The 20,095-nt window shown below is 41.2% G+C and overlaps 1 protein-coding gene across 2 annotated transcripts in view; it reads right to left on the reverse strand.

The window, feature by feature from the left end:
* The window catches only part of SLC18B1 (solute carrier family 18 member B1), a 50,530-nt gene that overhangs the window by 15,830 nt on the left and 14,605 nt on the right, over positions 1-20,095 (reverse strand). For both annotated transcript variants that reach the window (XM_040350448.1, XM_040350449.1), the window contains exons 6-8: positions 17,085-17,241; positions 6,565-6,701; positions 815-916 (exon numbers count right to left, since the gene is read on the reverse strand). In XM_040350448.1, the coding sequence (XP_040206382.1) occupies positions 815-916; positions 6,565-6,701; positions 17,085-17,241 (396 nt within the window). The remainder of the gene's footprint in view (positions 1-814; positions 917-6,564; positions 6,702-17,084; positions 17,242-20,095) is intronic.

Consider the following 20,095-nt stretch of genomic DNA (forward strand, 5'->3'; position numbering starts at 1 on the left):
TACTGCAAAGAGCAGGAAGTGCTTATAAAGGTTAGAAAATGGCAATATGTGTATAAGCATCTTAGATGTCCACTGAGGCTACATAATCTCCTTGTCTCAGAAAGGCAATAGCCAACCTTGTGAATTCCATGTCACATTTTGAACATGAAGGTACCTGTTTGAGGATTTTATGTCCAAGATTGGACTAATACTCCTGTTGGGTTTAGGCACTGTAAACAGGTTTGAATTTATTATTTTGAACCTATCCTTCAGAGAGCCCGGAACAACCACTCCCTGGGACAAAATATGGCCCAAAGCGGGCTGCAGATCTGACTATCCTTTAGAAGATTTTGGTTGGTTTGAGAGAAATGAAGAAGAAGATGGAGAAGAGTTTTGAACTTTATTTTGTACCTAAACCACATTTCTGCTGCCATAAGAAAAAAAAAAAGAAAAGAAAAGAAAAAGAAAAAAACTCCTCATGCTTCGACTAAAGAAAAAACTACAAAACTGATGCAAAGTGACACAACATCTCAATTACAAGGCATTTTCTTATCACCCTGTGATAATGTCCCATATAAAACTTGTCTGCTCCAGCTTACTCTTCTCACCTCATCAATTGTGTCTAGCGCCTCTTTATCTGTTAGACGGTGTTTTGTTTAGGAGTACAAAATGTGCATCCCAATATGTAATACTTTGGTGCTGTATTGATGAATTGTAATAAAAGCAAAAAAGCCAACATTGTATACTGTATATACATATGTTGTGTATGCATCACCAAAAAAAACCTCAATTGTCGATTAAATAGTAGCAAAATGTCTTCATATCTAATACTTACTGGTAACTTGTCACTAATCATTCCAAGCAGTGGTGAGCTAAGTGAATACGACAAGGCAAGCCCAAGAAAAACCAGCCCAACATATCCAACTTTCAAATGAAACTGAAGAAAAACATTAAAAAAAAAATCAACATAAAACGCAAACTTTGAGCTTATAAATTTAAGAGCTTCTACAATGTTAAAGTTTTGTTATACTTGGACAAGAAAAGACAAAATAAAATACTGCAGATTTCAAGCATTTTAACAGCTACTTTTTTAATCCTATGGTATCAACCTAGGAGAGTTCAGGGACGTTTCGCATGTCGGGGGGACATAGATTATGATCATACTTTAAATAAAAAATCTGATTTTTTTTTTTTTTATGTATACAACATGTAATATTCATTGCTAGGCATTTAAATTTAAAAAAATAGCACCAAGCAATAAAAGTAAAAAATAAAAACTCATAATTTGTGACATAAGGCTTAATGCTCATTAGAAAGACCATCCGCACTTCTTTGCCAGGCATCTCTTGTTTTTAATGTGGCTGACCCTTTCCTGACATATTGAAATCTAAGTGATTTGCATTTATCTGTGATATCCATGATCTCAATGTCATATACACTATTATAATTGTATTTGTCTGTCATAGGTCTATACCACCTTAGCCTCCTAATTGGAGCAATTCTCTTCACTGCCTTTATTGAAAATCTTTGGATGTTCATGTACTGTAGCTGTGAACATATATGTGTTATACTGCAGGAGTTGGTTGTCTGTAGGGATGAGCTGAACACCCCCCGTTCGGTTCGCACCAGAACCTGCGAACAGACCAAAAGTCTGTGTAAACTTTAGAACCCTGTTAAAGTCTATGGGACTCGAACGTTTGAAATCTAAAGTGCTAATTTTAACCACTTCCTTACTGGGCACTTAAACCCCCTTCCTGCCCAGAGGACTTTTTGCAGTTCGGCACTGCGTCGCTTTAACTGACAATTGCGCGGTCGTGCAACGTGGCTCCCAAACAAAATTGACGTCCTTTTTTTCCCACAAATAAGAGCTTTCTTTTGGTGGTATTTGATGACCTCTGCGGTTTTTATTTTTTGCGCTATAAACAAAAATAGAGCGACAACTTTGAAAAAAAAAATATTTTTTACTTGTTGCTATAATAAATAGCTCAATTTTTTTTTATCCTCAGTCTAGGCCGATACGTATTCTACATATTTTTAGTAAAAAAAAAAAAAAAAAAAAAAAAAAAATTGCAATAAGCGACTGGTTTGCGCAAAAGTTATAGCACCTACAAAATAAGGGACAAAATTATTATTTTGTATTATTTTTTTGTTTACTAGTAATGGCGGGGATATGCGATTTTTATTGCGACTGCGACATTATGGCGGACACATCGGACACTTTTGACACATTTTTGGCACCATTCACATTTATACTGCGATCAGTGCTATAAATATGCACTAATTACTGTATAAATGTGACTGGCAGGGAAGGGGTTAACACTAGGGGGTGAGGAAGGGGTTAAATGTATTCCCTATATAGTGTTCTAACTGTGGGGGAAGGGGGGTGACTGGGGGAGGTGACCGATCTGTGTCTCTATGTACAAGAGACACAGATCGGTCTCCTCTCTCCCTGACAGCACCGCTGTCTGTGAGAGCCGGCAATGAGAAATGATCTCATATGTAAACATATGAGATCATCTCTCATTGGCCACACAGATCGCCTAGCAAATGGCCACTCCGATTGGCCGTTCACGGCGATCTTTGATTGGCTGTGTCCAAGAGACACGGGCAGCACAGAAGTTCCCCCGCTGCGCACTCGGGAGCGCGCGTGGGGAACGCGGAAAGGGGCGGCCGTAAAAACACGGCGCCCCAGAGAAGTAGAACCACCCTGCGGCCGTATATAGTTGTACGGTCGTCGGGAAGTGGTAAAGGCTAATATGCAAGTTATTGTCCTAAAAAGTGTTTGGGGACCCGGGTCAAAAAAAAAAAAAAAAAAATTACGTGGGGGTTCCCCCTAAATATCAATACCAGTCCCTTCAGGTCTGGTATGGATTTTAAGGGGAACTCCACCCCAAATTTTAAAAAAAATGGCGTGGAGTTTCCCCCAAAAATATATACCAGGCCTTTTATCCGAGCACGCTACCTGGCAGGCCGCAGAAAAAGAGGGGGGACGAGAGAGCGCCCCCCCCCATCCTGAACCGTACCAGGCCACATGCCCTCAACATTGGAAGGATGCTTTGGGGGGTTGTTTTGCATTACATCAGAGGGGGGCAGGATCACCCACACATCACTGGGAAAGCCTGGGTTTTCCCTTGCGTCAGAGGGGGACAGGGTCACGTGACGGGTGGCCCCACCCTCAACTACATAAGAGCCAATACTGGCTGAAGCCGCGTCATTTGCGGGGTGTCTCCGGTGGAGACAGGTAATGCGCTGCAGACATCTCATCGCTGGATCTTGGACCTGGATGAAGCGGAGATCTTCTCATCGCTAGAACTCGGAGAGGAGATCACCCATCGCAGGATACCGACAGTGTTAGAGTGGAGACCGAGAGTGGATTACCACCGCTGGAATCTTTTTTTTATTTTTAATAAAGGACTTTCCTAACGGTGTCTGTGTTTTTTTTTTACAATTTGTTACACTTTCTTTGTGAAATGGTAGGGGTACAATGTACCCCATTACCAATTCACATAGGGGGGGCAGGATCTGGGGGTACCCTTTGTTAAAAGGGTCCTCCAGATTCCGATAAGCCCCCCGCTAGCAGACCCCCACAAGCACCGGGCAAGGGTTGTGGGGATGAGGCCCTTGTCCCCATCAACATGGGGACATGGTGCTTTGAGCATCCTCCCAATGTTAAGGGCATGTGGCCTGGTATGGTTCAGGAGGTGGGGCGCTCTCTCGTCCCCCCCTCTTTTCCTGTGGCCTGCCAGGTTGCGTGCTCGGATAAAAGGGTCTGGTGTGGATTTTTGGTGGGGAACTCCACGTCTTTTTTTTTAATTTGGGGTGGAGTTCCCCTTAATATCCATACCAGACCTGAAGGGCCTGGTAATTGAATTTGGGGGGGACCCCCACGCATGTTTTTTTCTCAATGACTTTCAATGCCTTTTCTCGGTATTGCCGGGAGCCGACAATTCATTATAGCCGCGAGTGGTTTTAAATGACTTTTTTTCCTTCAGAAATGACACATTGTGCAGGGACACGGGAAACAAGCGCTTTACAGGCATACTTTATACACCCCCTAGGTACGAAATTTAAAGGAATATTTCACTTTTATTGTTTCACTTTTAGCATTATTAAAATCACTGCTCCCGAAAAAACTGCAGTTTTTAAAACTTTTTTTTTTGCATTGATACATGTCCCCTGGGGCAGGACCCAGGTCCCCAAACACTTTTTATGACAATAACTTGCATATAAGCCTTTAAAATTAGCACTTTAGATTTCTCCCATAGACTTTTACAGGGTGTTCGAATTTGCCGCAAACACCCCAAATTGTTCGGTGAACGGGGGCGAAAAGACAATGTTCGAGTCTAACATGAGTTTGACTCGAACTCGAAGCTCATCCCTAGTCATCTGTAGAGGGGGTGGTATTATCAATGTCTTGTGGTATAAATGCATATGCCAGTCTTACAATTGTAAGGAAAACATTTTATGGATACATAATAAACATAAACAAAGTATGTAAAAAAAAAATTATATAATAGTGTATTCCATTGGTACCTGGTAAATCCTAACGTTGGTGTGTTGCTGTCCTTAAAGCTGAGCATTCTCTCTCTCTTTTTTTTTTTTTAATGCAGGCCCTGCCACCATTTTCAACTAGGTGAGGATGTTGTTTCACTCCCCTTCTGCAGTCTACTGGGATACTGATGTCACTTATCCCAGAATCCTTTCCATTCATGTAAAAAGATTTCACGCATGAACATATCGAGATCTGGCAACATGTCCGTTTACATATTGTTCTGTGAATGGAGGAAAAATAATTACTATCCTCCATTCATAAAACAGTACATAAACAGAAGAATGGCACTGTATCATTTAGGCTTGTAAGTATCAGTTAGGCTTGTAAGTATCAAAAGTAGGTGGGGAAAAAAACTATTTAGGAGGGTGGAATTCCTCTCTAAATACTCCAAATAGCTGCTGTGGCTAGGGAAGAAGCTAAGGAAAGTGATGTTGTGTACATCGCTTCCTGGCTCTTTGCAGGTAGAGGAGCTCAGCAAATGAACTTGTGTTCTGTGCATCCCTGTGCAGAAAGTCCCGTAGTGGTCAATTGGGACACCACGGCTGAATGGACACAGCCACTGCACCCAGTGTGACATCCGTTAGGGTGCTGGTTGAGCTGCGAAAGTACCCCATGTAAATTGGGAAAAGCAGCTGTGTCTGTGCAGCTGCAGCATCACAATAGACAGCGATGGGACTGCTGGCATGGGGATGCTTTCAACATCCATGCCAGTAAACACATGTGAAAGAGGCCATAGGGAACACATTGAGCCCTTGCTAGTCCTACGCCATAAAGTTAGCCAGGCTGTATACAAGAGGTCCTGCGCCAAATCTGTTTCCCAGTGGAGCATGTGTGTAGTTATGCTTCTAAAATGGATCAGTTGGCATACCCCCCAAAGAGTTTGTTTGTTCATATCATTTTCACTTCCTAGATGGCCTGCCACAAGCTGGTTCAAAAGGCGTGAGTGGTGAAAAATATTGGGTTGAGAGTTTGAGTGTAATGGCAAATTTGCAAGTATGAATGAAAAGTTTTGGTAGGGTTCGAGGATTTGTTTTGAATTTCAGAAAAGAATAGCAGTCTCTTACTCCACCAAGTATCTTAGTTTGAAAATAGAATTGCTGACTCCAAGGCAGAACTATAGGATGTGTAAGGCTGTTAGGTATGGCTGGGTTGAAAAGGAAAGAGGTCATACTGGATGCAGGTGTGGCAAGTGAAAGTCTGTCTTTTGTTTCACATCCACATATTTTTTTTTTTTTCATAAAGGACATTAGTCGAAAAAGGTAAATTTTGGAGCTCCATAGTAGGGAGTTGGGGTGGATGAGGACCAACCATAGACTCCCAAATTCTATCTATTTGTTAAAAGCAGGAAAATTATACCAAGAGACCAGAGTTCCTAACTGTGCTGCGAGATAATATCTGGATATATCTGGGACTACAGCCCCCCTTGGGTTTAGGCGTGGAAAGGACACTTTCCCTGGGAAGTCTAAGTTTTATGGTTCCAAATACAATTCAACAAGCCTGCTTGTAGATTTGTTTTATTAGCAAAATTTAGTGTGAGAGTGTTTGAAAAAGTTAAAGAAGCAGGTAGTCCCAGGAGTGACGAGGACAATTTTCATTTGCGTAGGAATTGGGTAATGTCTTTTAGTAAAGCTGAAAATTTGTGTTTAAAGCATAGTATGTTGGCGTTAGGTCAACCCCAAGATTAAAAGGTAGGCGATTTTCCATGTGAATGGGTAGATTTTAGATTGGAATTGGAGCACAGGTTCACCCTGAATGGATCCATTTCTTGTGAATAAAGTTAAAAAAGCTTAACTATAGTTACTCTTTAAAGTTTGCATCCCCATTAATTTTGTATATATGGTTGCAAAACTCAGAAATAAAAGCATGCCTCTGGGTGTCAAGCTTATTACTAAATAGACAAGAGTTGTTCCAGTACACAACTGTAAGAAATTCAGTTCCACAACTCTAAAGTTAATCCAAAACAGACAGGGCGAGATGTAATCAAATTCATAAAATCAAGGTAGCAAACAATTTTTTTTTAATTGAAGACTTACTGTTTCAATTACAAACAATGACATGGTTGGGTCCAAAAATGATAGGCATGAGCTCAATGAAAAGATGGTAAAACACATTACCATCATTTTGGGTAGTTTCACCAAAGCCCAGAAAGAGCTTTTACTTGGTACAGAATCTGCAAAAAGATATTAAAAAAATGTATTTTAATAATTCTCAGTACACATGAAGTTTAAACATGTTCTGCATAAATGGTAAAGTTTAGAATAGCTTTATTAAAAACACCTTTCTCAAGATAAGTTTTCTAAAATATTCTTTTTAATTATATACTGTATCTACATTTTAATTTCAGCTGTTTAATAAAGTAAATTTGCTACATGCATACTGTATATATGTGCCCAACACAGTGTACTATCCCACCAAAATACAATTGTTTCAGACCAAGCATCACACAAGATTGTAAAATGGTACAAAGTGCAAGAGCGGTAAAGCTTGTATTCAATCTTTAATATCAAGCCGCTTTAATGTTTTTTTTTGTTTGTTTTTTCCTTTTTCTTGTAAAAAAGCTAAATATTTACCATGATCTTCTTGGCCTCTGAATCATTTTTTAAGGGCAAATACTTATTTATGAAAGGCAATTTTTACTTTCTAGTCTTTAATCTAATCAAATCTAAGCAAATGTTTCCTAACACTAATTACTGTATATTTCATGCTTGAAAAATCTGCCGGACAAACTTGATAGATTCTCTGAAAAGACTCTGATTTCAGGTGGGGACTTCAACTTCACCCTAGACCATCAAAAAACATTTCCAAGGGTACCTAACATGTTTCCCTTGCATACAAAAAAAAAAAAAGAGTCCTTGAGCGCTAGAACGGCAGTCATTAAAAAACATATATAGTCTTATCATAAATAATGTGCAAAAATAACCGAACCCCAGTGCAGCTGGAACAAATTAGACACAAAAAATAGACAACAAATGCAGCACTCGATGGGACCAGTAAAACACAGGATTTTTAATCCTGTTTTCTTTATGGTAAGCCATGGGACACAGAGCCATTCATTACATAATGGGACGTCCCAGAGCAATGCTCCATATGAAGGGTGGGAGACACAGATCAAGCAGGCCGCTACGGACAAGAAGCCCTATACTGCTGCCTGCAGCACACTTCGCCCAAAGGCGAGATCCTTATGTCCTTTCACATCTATCTGATAGAATTTGAAAAATGTGTGGACTGAAGACCAAGTTGCAGCTTTACAGATCTGAGTTCAACAAAGCCTGTTGATACACTGCCCATGAAGCACTTATCGCCCTGGTACAGTGCGCCCTAACATAAAAAGGAGGAGTTCTGTTCTTGAAACCATAGGCTTGAATAATTGTTTGTCGAATCCACCTGGAGATAGTGGATTTTGATGCTGCTTGTCCCTTCTTGGGACCATCTGGCAAAATAAACAAAACATCTGTTTTGCGTATATGAGCAGTTGCCTGCAGATACACCTTTACTGCTCTCACTGATTTTTAGTCCGTTACAGCATGACGAATGCAATATCTCCATTCCGAACGCTAGTTTTACCAGAAAGAGCACTCCAGTCTCATTCTTGATTCTGAGCATGCGTAGTTTTCTGTCCGTCTGAAAACCATACAGACTAACGGTTTTCCCACTCGGATTTTTGGCCTGACGAAAAAAAAAAAAGAAGAGATCCTGATCTCTTTTTTTTGTCCGGCAGTTTTCCCGTCGAAAAAACAGCGATGGATTATACACACGGACGGGATTCCCGCCAAAAAGCACTCATAGCAGTTTTCCCGTCGGAAAAACGCTTGTGTGTACCAGACATTCTTACATCTATGACTTGTTTGACCCTCTGTCATAAAGGGATTTGTGTTGTAAGGTGAGCAGATTTGATGCACTGTGTGAAGATTATTGTTTGTGTGAGAAAAGCACTTAAAACTATAGTGTAGGAATTTGCTTGATTGCATTATCTTTGGGAGCACTATTCTTTACATTATATGGGAGTAGATTTTTAAATGTACGAGTATTTGTTTAAAGTGATTGTAAAGTCTTGTTTTTTTTCTATAAATATAACAAACATATTATACTTACCTCCTCTGTGCAGTGGATTTTCAGAGCAGCCAAGATCCTCCTCTTCTCAGGTGCCTTTTTTGTGCTCCTGACCCCTCCCTTCTGCAGAGTGCCCCAACAGCAAGCAGCTTGCTATGGGGCACCCGAGCCGAGTTACAGCTCCCTGTGTCCATTCAGACACGGTGCTGTGGCCTGGCTCCGCACCCTCTCTCTCCTGATTGACAGCAAAGGGAGTCAATAAGGAGGGAGTGTCTTGGACAACTGAGACACTCGTGGACATCGCTGGAAATGGGGCTCAGATACGTATTAGGGGAGCCGAGTGGGGCTGCTGCACACAGAAGGCTTATCTTAATGCATAGAGTGCATGAAGATAAAAAAAAACCTTACAACCCCTTTAAGATCACAGTGAGCACCATTTGTCTCTGCCTTGTTTGAGCTGGAGATCAAGGAAGAGGTAGCAATCTTTAATCTCTCCTTACCTAGAAGTTGTGCGTAGGAATGATGGAGCCTATTAATTTCTTTTATGAGCAAGGAGTTCTATATATGAAGGTTAGCAGAATACAGTGTGTTCAGTGTACATCGGTAAGCAGCGGTGGTCCCATCCATAAGGGGTTCAGGGGTGCCGCCCCCCCCTCAAATTTCATATTCATAGAACAAATTTTTTTACATAAATGATAATATGACTAACAATTTGAACACCTTAAAATAAAAAAATGTCAGTCATATTGCAATTTGTTTTTAAATAAATTGTTCCACTGTGCAGGGGACCAGACTAATAGCTGTCATTTGTAAACAAGCACATGATCAGAGCCTGAGGCTCCAATTGGCTTGTTTAATGTCGTCCTCAGGGTGCAGAGTACTGCACCCCGAACCCTCCCACTTGACTTTAGCAAGTGAAAATTCGCCATCGTCCGTTTCTTGTCCCAGAATATTTGAAAAAAGGAAGCCGTCGCCTGCCGGGTATCAGGGGAGCTGTGACAGTCCAAGCTGGAGGCTGCAGGTAAGGACCTGAAGGGATTTGTTTGAGCCCCCCCGCCCCCCGCTCGCCCCCGACTCCCGTGCGTGTGCCCGGCGGGCGCGATCGCCGCCGGGCACACGCGATCGCTCGGTACAGAGCGGGGAACGGGAGCTGTGTGTGTAAACACACAGCTCTCGTTCCTGTCAGCAGGGGAAATGCTGATCTTCAGTTCATACAATGTATGAACCGAGGATCAGTGTTTCCCCTAGTGAGGCCACCCACCCCCCCCCCACAGTAAGAACACACCCAGGCATACTTAACCCCTTCCCCGCCCCCTAGTGTTAACCCCTTCACTGCCAGTGGCATTTTTATAGTAATCCAATGCATTTTTATAGCACTGATCGCTATAAAAATGCCAATGGTCCCAAAAATGTGTCAAAAATGTCCGAAGTGTCCGCCATAATGTCGCAATACCGAAAAAAAATCGCTGATCGCCGCCATTACTAGTAAAAAAAAATATTAATAAAAATGCCATAAAAATACCCCCTATTTTGTAAACGCTATAACTTTTGCGCAAACCAATCAATAAACGCTTATTGCGATTTTTTTTTACGAAAAATATGTAGAAGAATACGTATTGGCCTAAACTGAGGAAAAAAAAAGTTTTTTTATATATTTTTGGGGGATATTTATTACAGCAAAAAGTAAAAAATATTCATTTTTTTCAAAATTGTCGTTCTATTTTTGTTTATAGCGCAAAAAATAAAAAACGCAGAGGTGATCAAATACCACCAAAAGAAAGCTCTATTTGTGGGAAAAAAAGGACGCCAATTTTGTTTGGGAGCCACGTCGCACGGCCACGCAATTGTCTGTTAAAGCGACGCAGTCCCGAATCGCAAAAAGTACTCTGGTCTTTGGGCAGCAATATGGTCCGGGGGGTAAGTGGTTATTATGGGTTCTGTAGTTGTGGAAGAAATAAGTATTTTCTAAAAAGAAAAAAAAAAAGATATTAAATTAAAAATAAAATATTTTTACAGTCTGTTCTGAAATAAGTGTAAACACTGAACAATTACATTTAGAGAATAGATTTTCCAACTAAGAGAATTCTTTTTCAGGGTGTGGAAAACACTGATGAATTAAGCTATTCTCTGAAAGTATGTTATCACAAGCCAACTTGTGCTTTCTATTTCTGTACTCATTGCCCCTTAAATCTAACCTTTTCATTTTTCAAAACACAGTGTATAAATTGTACTTCTAGATGTGAGGTTTCCCTGAACTGTTCAAGGTTTCCTCTGCACCAATTTCTTACAAAATTCAATAGCATGCTTTGAGTGAACCTGCGTACCATTTTAAACTGTAGCTGCTGACTTTAATAAACAGATACTCCTGGTGCCCAATGCGTGTGCAAAAGCCACGCGGCTTATTATAAATGGTCCTGTAGACTTCTGGGACCTCTGACGTGTCTCAGAAGACTGCGGGGAGGAAGGGGGGGGGGTAACTTCCGCTCGAAACGCCTGAAAAAAATAGGTACTCACCCCCCCCCCCCCCCCAAAAAAAAAGTGCCATTTCTTAATGAGGAGTGGGATGAGGCCTTAAAGTGGAACTTCCCCTTTTGGGTGAAGCTCCTCTTTAAACTTTAAAGCCTGAATCTGCTCTTCAAATGCATTTCTCAGACCCACAGTGGGAGAAGGCGTGTATTCCAGCATACAAATGTTCAATTAGCACAAGAAGACTACAAGAAAATTCTTACAAACTGCTATCACAGTGGTACGCAACCCCAGTGAAGGTGACAAAATGGTACCCAACAGTTTTTGATCTATGCTGGAGATGCGGAGAGGCTAGAGGAGACATACTACATATTTGGTGGGATTACCCCAAGATAGTCTACTTTTGGAATAATGTCCATGAATTGATTGTTGACATCACCGACACTAAAATTAAGCTCACCCCAGCATGTTGTCTGTAATGCCGCGTACACACGATCGGTCCGTCTGAGGAAAACGGTCTGATGGACCGTTTTCCTCAGACGAACCGATCGTGTGTGGGCCCCATCTGTTTTTTATCCATCGGTGAAAAAACTAGGAACTTGTTTTAAAATTATCTGATGGTTAAAAAACTGATAGAAAAAAACGATCGTCTGTGGGTACGTCCATCGGTTAAAAATCCACACATGCTCAGAATCAAGTCGACGCATGCTTGGAAGCATTGAACTTAATTTTTCTCAGCACGTCGTCGTGTTTTACGTCACCGTGTTCTTAAACGATCGGTTTTTTAATCGATGGTGTGTAGGCACGACTGATGAAAGTCAGCTTCATCGGATATCTGATGAAAAAATCCTTTAGACCGTTTTCATCGGATGAACCGATCGTGTGTACAGGGCATTACACATCTCAAGCAGTCTCTGATTAAACACCTCTTGAACGCTGCAAAATTTCTGATCCCCAAATGCTGGAAACTATCAGAGAATGGACATGTACAGTAAACCATATCTCTGAAATGGAAGAAACACTAGCTAATCCTCAGACAAATTCCACAAAACATGGTCAGCCTGGTTTCAGTTCAAATACTCTGAAGCATATAGTTTGATAACAGGGTGAACGAGTTCTTGAGTAAGTGATTGATACACTATTTAAGAACCTGACTGTCTTTCATTTATATATCCTTGCCTCACAGTCAGTAGACCTTGTATGTACCTGGGGCCCCTTTTTTGGGGGGTAATATTGACCCTTTATATATTACTTTGTATTCTTTTATATTTTCTCTTTTGTTGTTTTCTCTACTTAACATTCCTTCTTGGATGATGTCCTCTACTTCCTTCGTATTGGCTGGAAGTGGTGGTCATCATTTAACTTTACAAATAATTGCAAGTTCTTTACATTTGCAAAAGATTGTTTGTGCTTGCTAATTTAAAAATTACAAGTTTTAAATCGATACTAAGCTGACATTGTAACCAGTTTTACTAATGTAGATGTACTTTTCTTACGACTTACTCACTTTATATGTTGCTTAAATATGCATAATAAAACCTTTAAAAAAAAACAACTTTAAAGCCCAACTCCAGGATGGAAAAAAACCTACAGGATTCTTCTTTGCCCTTTGCCAATTTAATTTCACTTTGTTACCGGGTTCTAAATACTGTATATACTCGAGTATAAGCCACGTTTTTCAGCCCTTTCTTTAGGGCTGAAGATACCCCCCTCGGCTTATACTCGAGTCAGTGTACCTGTCGGATCACGGGCGTCCATTTTTCAAAAGTCGCGGCTTCCTCCTGGTCTGCGATAGACATTTAACACTGTGTTCTGCTACCGCCTATCATGGAGGTCCTCTCATCCTCGGACTTTCCCAGCAGACATTGTGTTCAGTGTTCCACCTATCATGGACGTCCTCTTTTAGGAGGATGAAAGAAGGTCCGTGATTGGCGGAACACTGAACACAGTGTCTGCTGGGAAACTGAGTCCGAGAATGAGAGGACCTCTGTGATAGGCAGTAGCAGAACACAGTGTCAAACGCCTATTACGGACCAGGAGGAAGCCGCGACTTTTGAAAAATGGATGCCTGCAGCCTGTCAAGAATACAGGTACACTGAGGCTGCAATGGGCACAGTGAGAATGGGCACAACAAGGTTACAATGGGCACAGTGAGAATGGAAACAGTAAGGCTAAAATGGGCACAGTAAGGCTGCAATGGACACAGTGAGAATGGGCACAGTAAGGTTGCAAATGGGCACAGTGAGGCATGCAAATGGGCATTGTTGACCCTCTTTTCCGCTTACAGTAGCTGCTGCATTCTGACCCTAGGCTTATACTCGAGTCAATACGTTTTCCCAGTTTTTTGTGGTAACATTAGGGCCTCGACCTATACTCGGATTGGCTTATACTCGAGTATATACGGTATGCCTGGCTTTGTAGCTAAACTGTACCAACTGCCACTTCACTGTTTGATGTGAGAGGTGGACATAGGGAGTGCTGCCAGAACCTGCTGTGAACATTGAGATTTTCATATTTAACCTGTTTACATCAAAAAACACCCAGATCCTTACCAGAAATGTTTAGCCCTGGAAACCCATTGACTTTGTTTATAAAACACTTTTATGATGGAACAATTGCCTCAAGGTCTCTAAAAACTTAGTCTGGCTATCCTGTCTTTTGCAGTACTTCAAGGATTCCACTGTTGGTTGACCGTGCCCTTACTCATCATTGAGGTAGATTTATTGTACAGTGGGCTGATCATTGGCAGTGCTTAAAAAGGAAAGTATGGCTAAAGCTTTTTTGGACATATTTCTCTTCTGCATCCAGTGAGTACATTCACTTTTGCACTTTTGTGATCTAGAATCACAAACCAACTTGATCACAGACTCAAAGTTGCTAGGAATCCAGCCTTGCTGTAGAACACACACTGGCAATAGCGTGGGCCTAGGCGACACTTGCAGATGCTGGAGCTAATGCGTTTCGAGGGCCATACCCTCTTTATTAAAAAGGGGTATACGGTCAAGTTTATTTGCGAGTATATGATCTAGGTTTGTTTCAACAGCCTATACGTGGCTATACTTGATTGAAATCTTGATAAAAGTCACGAAAGGAAAAGGGTAAGCTTCGCCTAGTAGAGAGAAGACATCCATCATCTAAGAACACTTGCAAAAAACTAAGCAATGCTGCCACTGGAAGGGTTACAGAAGGGATGTCCCTGCAGCACTTTTTCTTTGCCAGTGTCCAAAATCACCTGATAGCTACCCATATCCCATGGGTAAGACTAAGATCCTATGCCATGCACTGTATTTTAGTAAAGTACATCACGGCTGGCCAAATACAATACTTCATTTAATTTGCCAGTCTTAAAACATTTGTTTTCACTATTGTTCTGCACATTATACCGTTTAGGATTTACAGTCTACCCTTTCTATTATACATAATTTCTTACAGGACAGATAGTGCTTTAATTTTGCCAACCATTTGACATTTATAATTGTATTTCCTTGTTTTCTATTAGAATTAATTAGTAAAAACTAGAAAAAAAATGCATTTTTGCAAGCTCAACATTTATGTTATTTGTGTACCCCCATAAATTTACACCATAATATAAGCAAAGACAGCTGAATAAAATTCAGTGCGACTTTAAAGCGGTTCTCCACCCTAAAGTGGAGTCCCGCTGATCGGAACCCTCCCCCCCTCCGGTGTCACATTTGACACCTTTCAGGGGGGAGGGGGGTGCAGATACCTGTCTAAAGACAGGTATTTGCACCCACTTCCGGCCCGGCATTCACGGGCAAAAGACGGGCATTCCGTCACATCCCGTCGCCCCCCCGTTGTGTGCTGGGAACACTCGGCTCCCAGCACACAGCGGGAGCCAATCGGCGGGCGCGGCGCGACTCGCGCATGCGCCGTAGGGAACCGGGCAGTGAAGCCGCAGGGCTTCACTTCCTGGTTCCCTCAGAGTGAATGGCGGGGGGAGCAGCAGAGAGACGAGCGATCGCTCGTCCTCTGCTGCGATCGGCGCTGGACTCCAGGACAGGTAAGTGTCCTAATATTAAAAGTCAGCAGCTGCAGTATTTGTAGCTGCTGGCTTTTAATATTATTTTCCCGTGGCACATCCGCTTTAATGAAACATATTGGAATGGTGAAGTTCAAAGTGAACATATGCTTTTTACTTTAGGAGAGCTTTATTACCATTTTTAGGCTACATTAGGCAGAGGCAAGGAAAAAAACAGTTTGCATATGGTGTTAGGTTAACATTAGGAAAATATTAATTTGGGTTGTCCATGGCACAAATTAATTAGTGACTTTTTTACAGGTTCGAGATCATTAAAAACGTGGGGGGAGGGGGGGGTTGACTGGATCTTGTCAGTGGATATTTAATCCTGCCCCTCAATGCAATTATCCGGCAATAGATTAATATAGTAGTGATCTACTGCTGTAGAGAAAGGCTGGTCAGCTCTGCCCGAGCCTCTGTAATAACAGTAAGTGTAGTGATGTCACTTGTGAAAACCTTACACTTACGATGAAAATATTATGCATGTAGGCAGGCTGTTTAGAACTAGTTAGTGGCTGGCTCAGGCTGTGTGAGGGGGTGGGAAAGGTGTGTGCTCAGTTTCCGGGCTTTTTTGGATCCAGCCTATTTATGAGTGCAAATGTAAATATGGAAGACGGCTGGGTTGGGCGTGTCGTTTTGGCTCATGCTTGACTGCATCTGTTGCGAAGGAGGACTGCTATGCCTTGCAGTCTGTCTAAGGCACCAAAGTTAACCAGCACCTGGAGAACACCAACATGGATGACTACCTTGCAGAGGTATGCCTGGGCAGCCATTCAGTTGTAGCTAGCGTTAGGAAATTGACTCCGTTCATAATGAATTGTAATGCTAAAGAACTTCTAAAGTGTTACTAAACCCACAACAGTAAAATTACTCTGTATGTGCAGTAAAGCATATTTGTTATACTCAATGTGGAACCTAAGAGGTTAATTTTCTGCATTGTGTAAAAAAAACTGTTTAATCCTGTCTTCTTTGTTCCTCCCTTTCTTCTACTGTTCGCAATCTGTCTCCTGATAGAACAGAGGCTGGGGACAAGCTGCACATGCTCAGTTTGGTGCGTTTTGCTAGAGAGTTTTTTTTCTTGGGAGAGTGATCAGCACAGGGCCAATCAGCAGTGTCCAGACAGAGGGTCAGGGGTCATGCAGCCTCGTAGGACAGTCAGAGCAAAATGAAAACTCCTCCCACAAGCTTTAACCAATGCTCAGCTTGACACTGATAGAAGAAGTCACAAGACTGCCATCTACTGCTGATGAGAAAAGGTATTGACCAGCTTATATTTACTAAAACTATTGCATTTCCATGTTCTGTGTACTGTGGGAGATCAGATATAGTATATAATGCCGGATCCTGGGTTTAGTAACACTTTAGGTAAAGTCGCATCAACTGTCCCGAGCCCAATCTAAAGGGGTGCACGTTAGTTCTGGAGTATTAAAGAACCTGGGTCTAAAAAGCAAAAAGTAAAATCACTACTAATGGGTTAACTCTGCAAAACAAGGAAGATGAATATAAATTTCACATAAAGAATGCAGAGCTGAGCAGTGCGCTACATAATGAATGCTCAGCTGTGCCCAGCAATGCAGCCTCACCAGTGCCCAGCAATGCAGCCTCACTGTAGGACGTCTGGTCACCGTATTCTTTAAACATTGAGCATCACTAAAAGCAACTTCTACAAAGGTTTTTGATATTGACATTCTCAAAAGGTATTAGTAATAAAAGATAACTGTACATTTAGAACAGTTGAATTTACCCCCACAGAGCAACTCCCATTACTCCTGTCAGATCTTCACTTGGTGGTCTTCATGCATTACTATGGACATTGTTGATGATCGCTGAATAGGAACATATGGAGATTGTTCGGAAGAAGCACACCTGCCTTACCAAACAGTGTAGTGCAGTGTAAAAAATACACAGGGGAGTAAAAGACTTTGTAACAGAATAAAAACAACTTGGACCTGAACATTACAAAACACACACGTATTAAGTACTGAAAAATCTACATACCATATTTTGGCAAGATGAAAATATTTAATGGCACCATTGCAAATACAATACAGCCAATGGCAATAAAGGGGACTTCATATCCAAATGTCTGGTATAGAAGTCCTCCTATTGGAGGGCCTAAGATAAGTCCAAGCCCAGTAAAAATTTCAAGAAATCCCTGAAGATGAAATACAATAAATAGTGGTTAAAATAGTCTGAAGTTGTCCTGTGCCAAAAAAACGGACATTAAACTATTTACATATTCTTCACAAACAGTAAGGTTTCATGCACACAGCCACGTGAGGGCTATGAAGCCATACATTTGGGTATATTTCACAGCCTGAAAGATCACAAAACAATACTTTAAAAAACAGGTTTCATTTGGTTTCCAACAGCTTAGAAACATCAGCTGTGGCAGGCTTCCAAGGTTGGTTCTCAAATAAAAAAAATATGATTTCTACGCCTTGGTTGTGGACTTTAAAAATGAATTTCTCTACAATGCCTAAAGCTACAGAGGTGAATGTGGGGTACTTATGAAATTCTTTTTGGTTTCATTTATGTGGGCACTATGGCCAGGTCAGCGGCGCGCATCCGCCCTGCATGTTTGTCACATTAGGACCTGTGGTGGTGTCTAGGGTTGCCCCTTTTCTTCAAGCCAAACACTTTTTTGTAGTATACACTATAGGATTATAAAAGACCTGGGACACCTTTGGATGCCCCAAGGAAAGTAGTAATGCGGTGCAAACAGTGGGTGTGGCCAATTTGTTGTTGCTGACATCAAAGCCCAGCCTGCTACCTGACAGCCGCCCGCAGCTCCCATATTTCAGTTACTTGGGGATCCACAGCCTGATCTGAATAATGTGTCCGGGTTTCAGGCGGACTAAAACCCAGACACATCATTAAAAAACCCAGACTGTCCGGGTGAATCCTGGACAGGTGGCAACCCTAGTTGTGTCTGCACAGCTACTGCATCCCCATAGAGTAAAACAGGCTGCCTGCACACAGCTCCAACCACATAAACAAACAGCTTATTCATGTGTCACAGAGACTGTGTGAATGAGGCCTTACTGCTCAGAATATGCAGACACTTTAGCATGCATGATCTGAAGACAGATACTTAAAGTGTCACTAACCACTTAGAAAACTCTGTACACTATTTTTTATGCATTAAGTAAGCTTGGCCGCTTTTTTAACTTACGATTAGTCTTTTAGATTACAGTATCATGCATACCCTGGCTGCTGAATCTAACCACAGCTGATCCAGTGTGCACACCAGTGTGGATGCCTCTGATATCAAATGGACAAATTGTAAATGAAGTTTGTTAAAAAATAAATACAAAAATATTACAAAGGAAGTCTGGCTGAATAAAAAGTGAGTCCTTCAATGTATATGAAGATAGAAGAGGTACACCGCTATAAGGGCATTTTTATTAGTTAGGTTTACCTAAACTTTAAAGGATGATCTATCACTTAAGAAATATATATATATATATATATATATATATATATATATATATATATATATATATATATATATATATATATATATATATATATATATATATATATATATATATATATATATATTATACATATACACACACACTGGTTCTCTTTAATTTTCTTTTGTGTGTATATATACAGATAGATAGATTCTCTCATATATATATATATATACACACACACACACACACAATACAGACCAAAAGTTTGGACACACCTTCTTATTCAAAGAGTTTTCTTTATTTTCATGACTATGAAAATTGTAGATTCACACTGAAGGCATCAAAACTATGAATTAACACATGTGGAATTATACATAACAAAAAAGTGTGAAACAACTGAAAATATATTTCATATTCTAGGTTCTTCAAAGTAGCCACCTTTTGCAGCAGACACATCTCTAGAACTGGTAAGAGGAGGCTGTGTGAATCAGGCCTTCATGGTAGAATATCTGCTAGGAAATCACTGCTAAAGAAAGGCAAAAAGCAGAAGAAACTTGTTTGGGCTAAAGAACACAAGGAATGGACATTAGACCAGTGGAAATCTTTGCTTTGGTCTGATGAGTCCAAACTTGAGATCTTTGGTCCCAACCCCCGTGTCTTTGTGCGACGCAGTTAAGGTGAACGAATGGACTCTACATGCCTGGTTCCCACCGTGAAGCATGGAGGAGGAGGTGTGATGGTGTGGGGGTGCTTTGCTGGTGACACTGTTGGGGATTTATTCAAAATTGAAGGCATACTGAACCAGCATGGCTACCACAGCATCTTGCAGCGGCATGCTATTCCATCCGGTTTGCGTTTAGTTGGACCATCATTTATTTTTCAACAGGACAATGACCCCAAACACACCTCCAGGCTGTGTAAGGGCTATTTGACCAAGAAGGAGAGTGATGGGGTGCTGCGCCAGGTGACTACCTCTTGATGCTCATCAAGAGAATGCCAAGAGTGTGCCAAGCAGTAATCAAAGCAAAAGGTGGCTACTTTGAAGAACCTAGAATATGAAATATATTTTCAGTTGTTTCACACTTTTTTGTTATGTATAATCCCACATGTGTTAATTCATAGTTTTCATGCCCTCAGTGTGAAAACTCTTTGAATGAGAAGCTGTGTCCAAACTTTTGGTCTGTACTGTAATATATATATATATATATATATATATATATATTTTTTTTTTTGTACATGCATCTATTCTTTCCCCCTGTAAGAACCTCAGACTGCAAGGCGGTCTGATCTTCCGTGCAGAAGAAACACCATTGCCACACAATGCATGTTTTGTGTGCATCCACGTGCAGGCAGTGCCAGTCATGTCTATTGGGATGCAGCGGTTGCACAGACACAGCTCCTGGTCCCATTTGACAGATGTGTGAGCGCGTGAATGCATACCGTCACACACCTGCACGGCTGTTATATTGGGATCAGCGGCTGTGTCCACACAGCAGCAGCATACCAATAGAAATTTAAGAATCTTTACATTTCTCACGGTCCAATGCATGCTGCATGCTGCCAAATTAAATGGATTTGGTCTAAAAT

This window comes from Rana temporaria, chromosome 4, assembly GCF_905171775.1.
Source record: "Rana temporaria chromosome 4, aRanTem1.1, whole genome shotgun sequence".
NCBI classification, from domain to species: domain Eukaryota; kingdom Metazoa; phylum Chordata; class Amphibia; order Anura; family Ranidae; genus Rana; species Rana temporaria.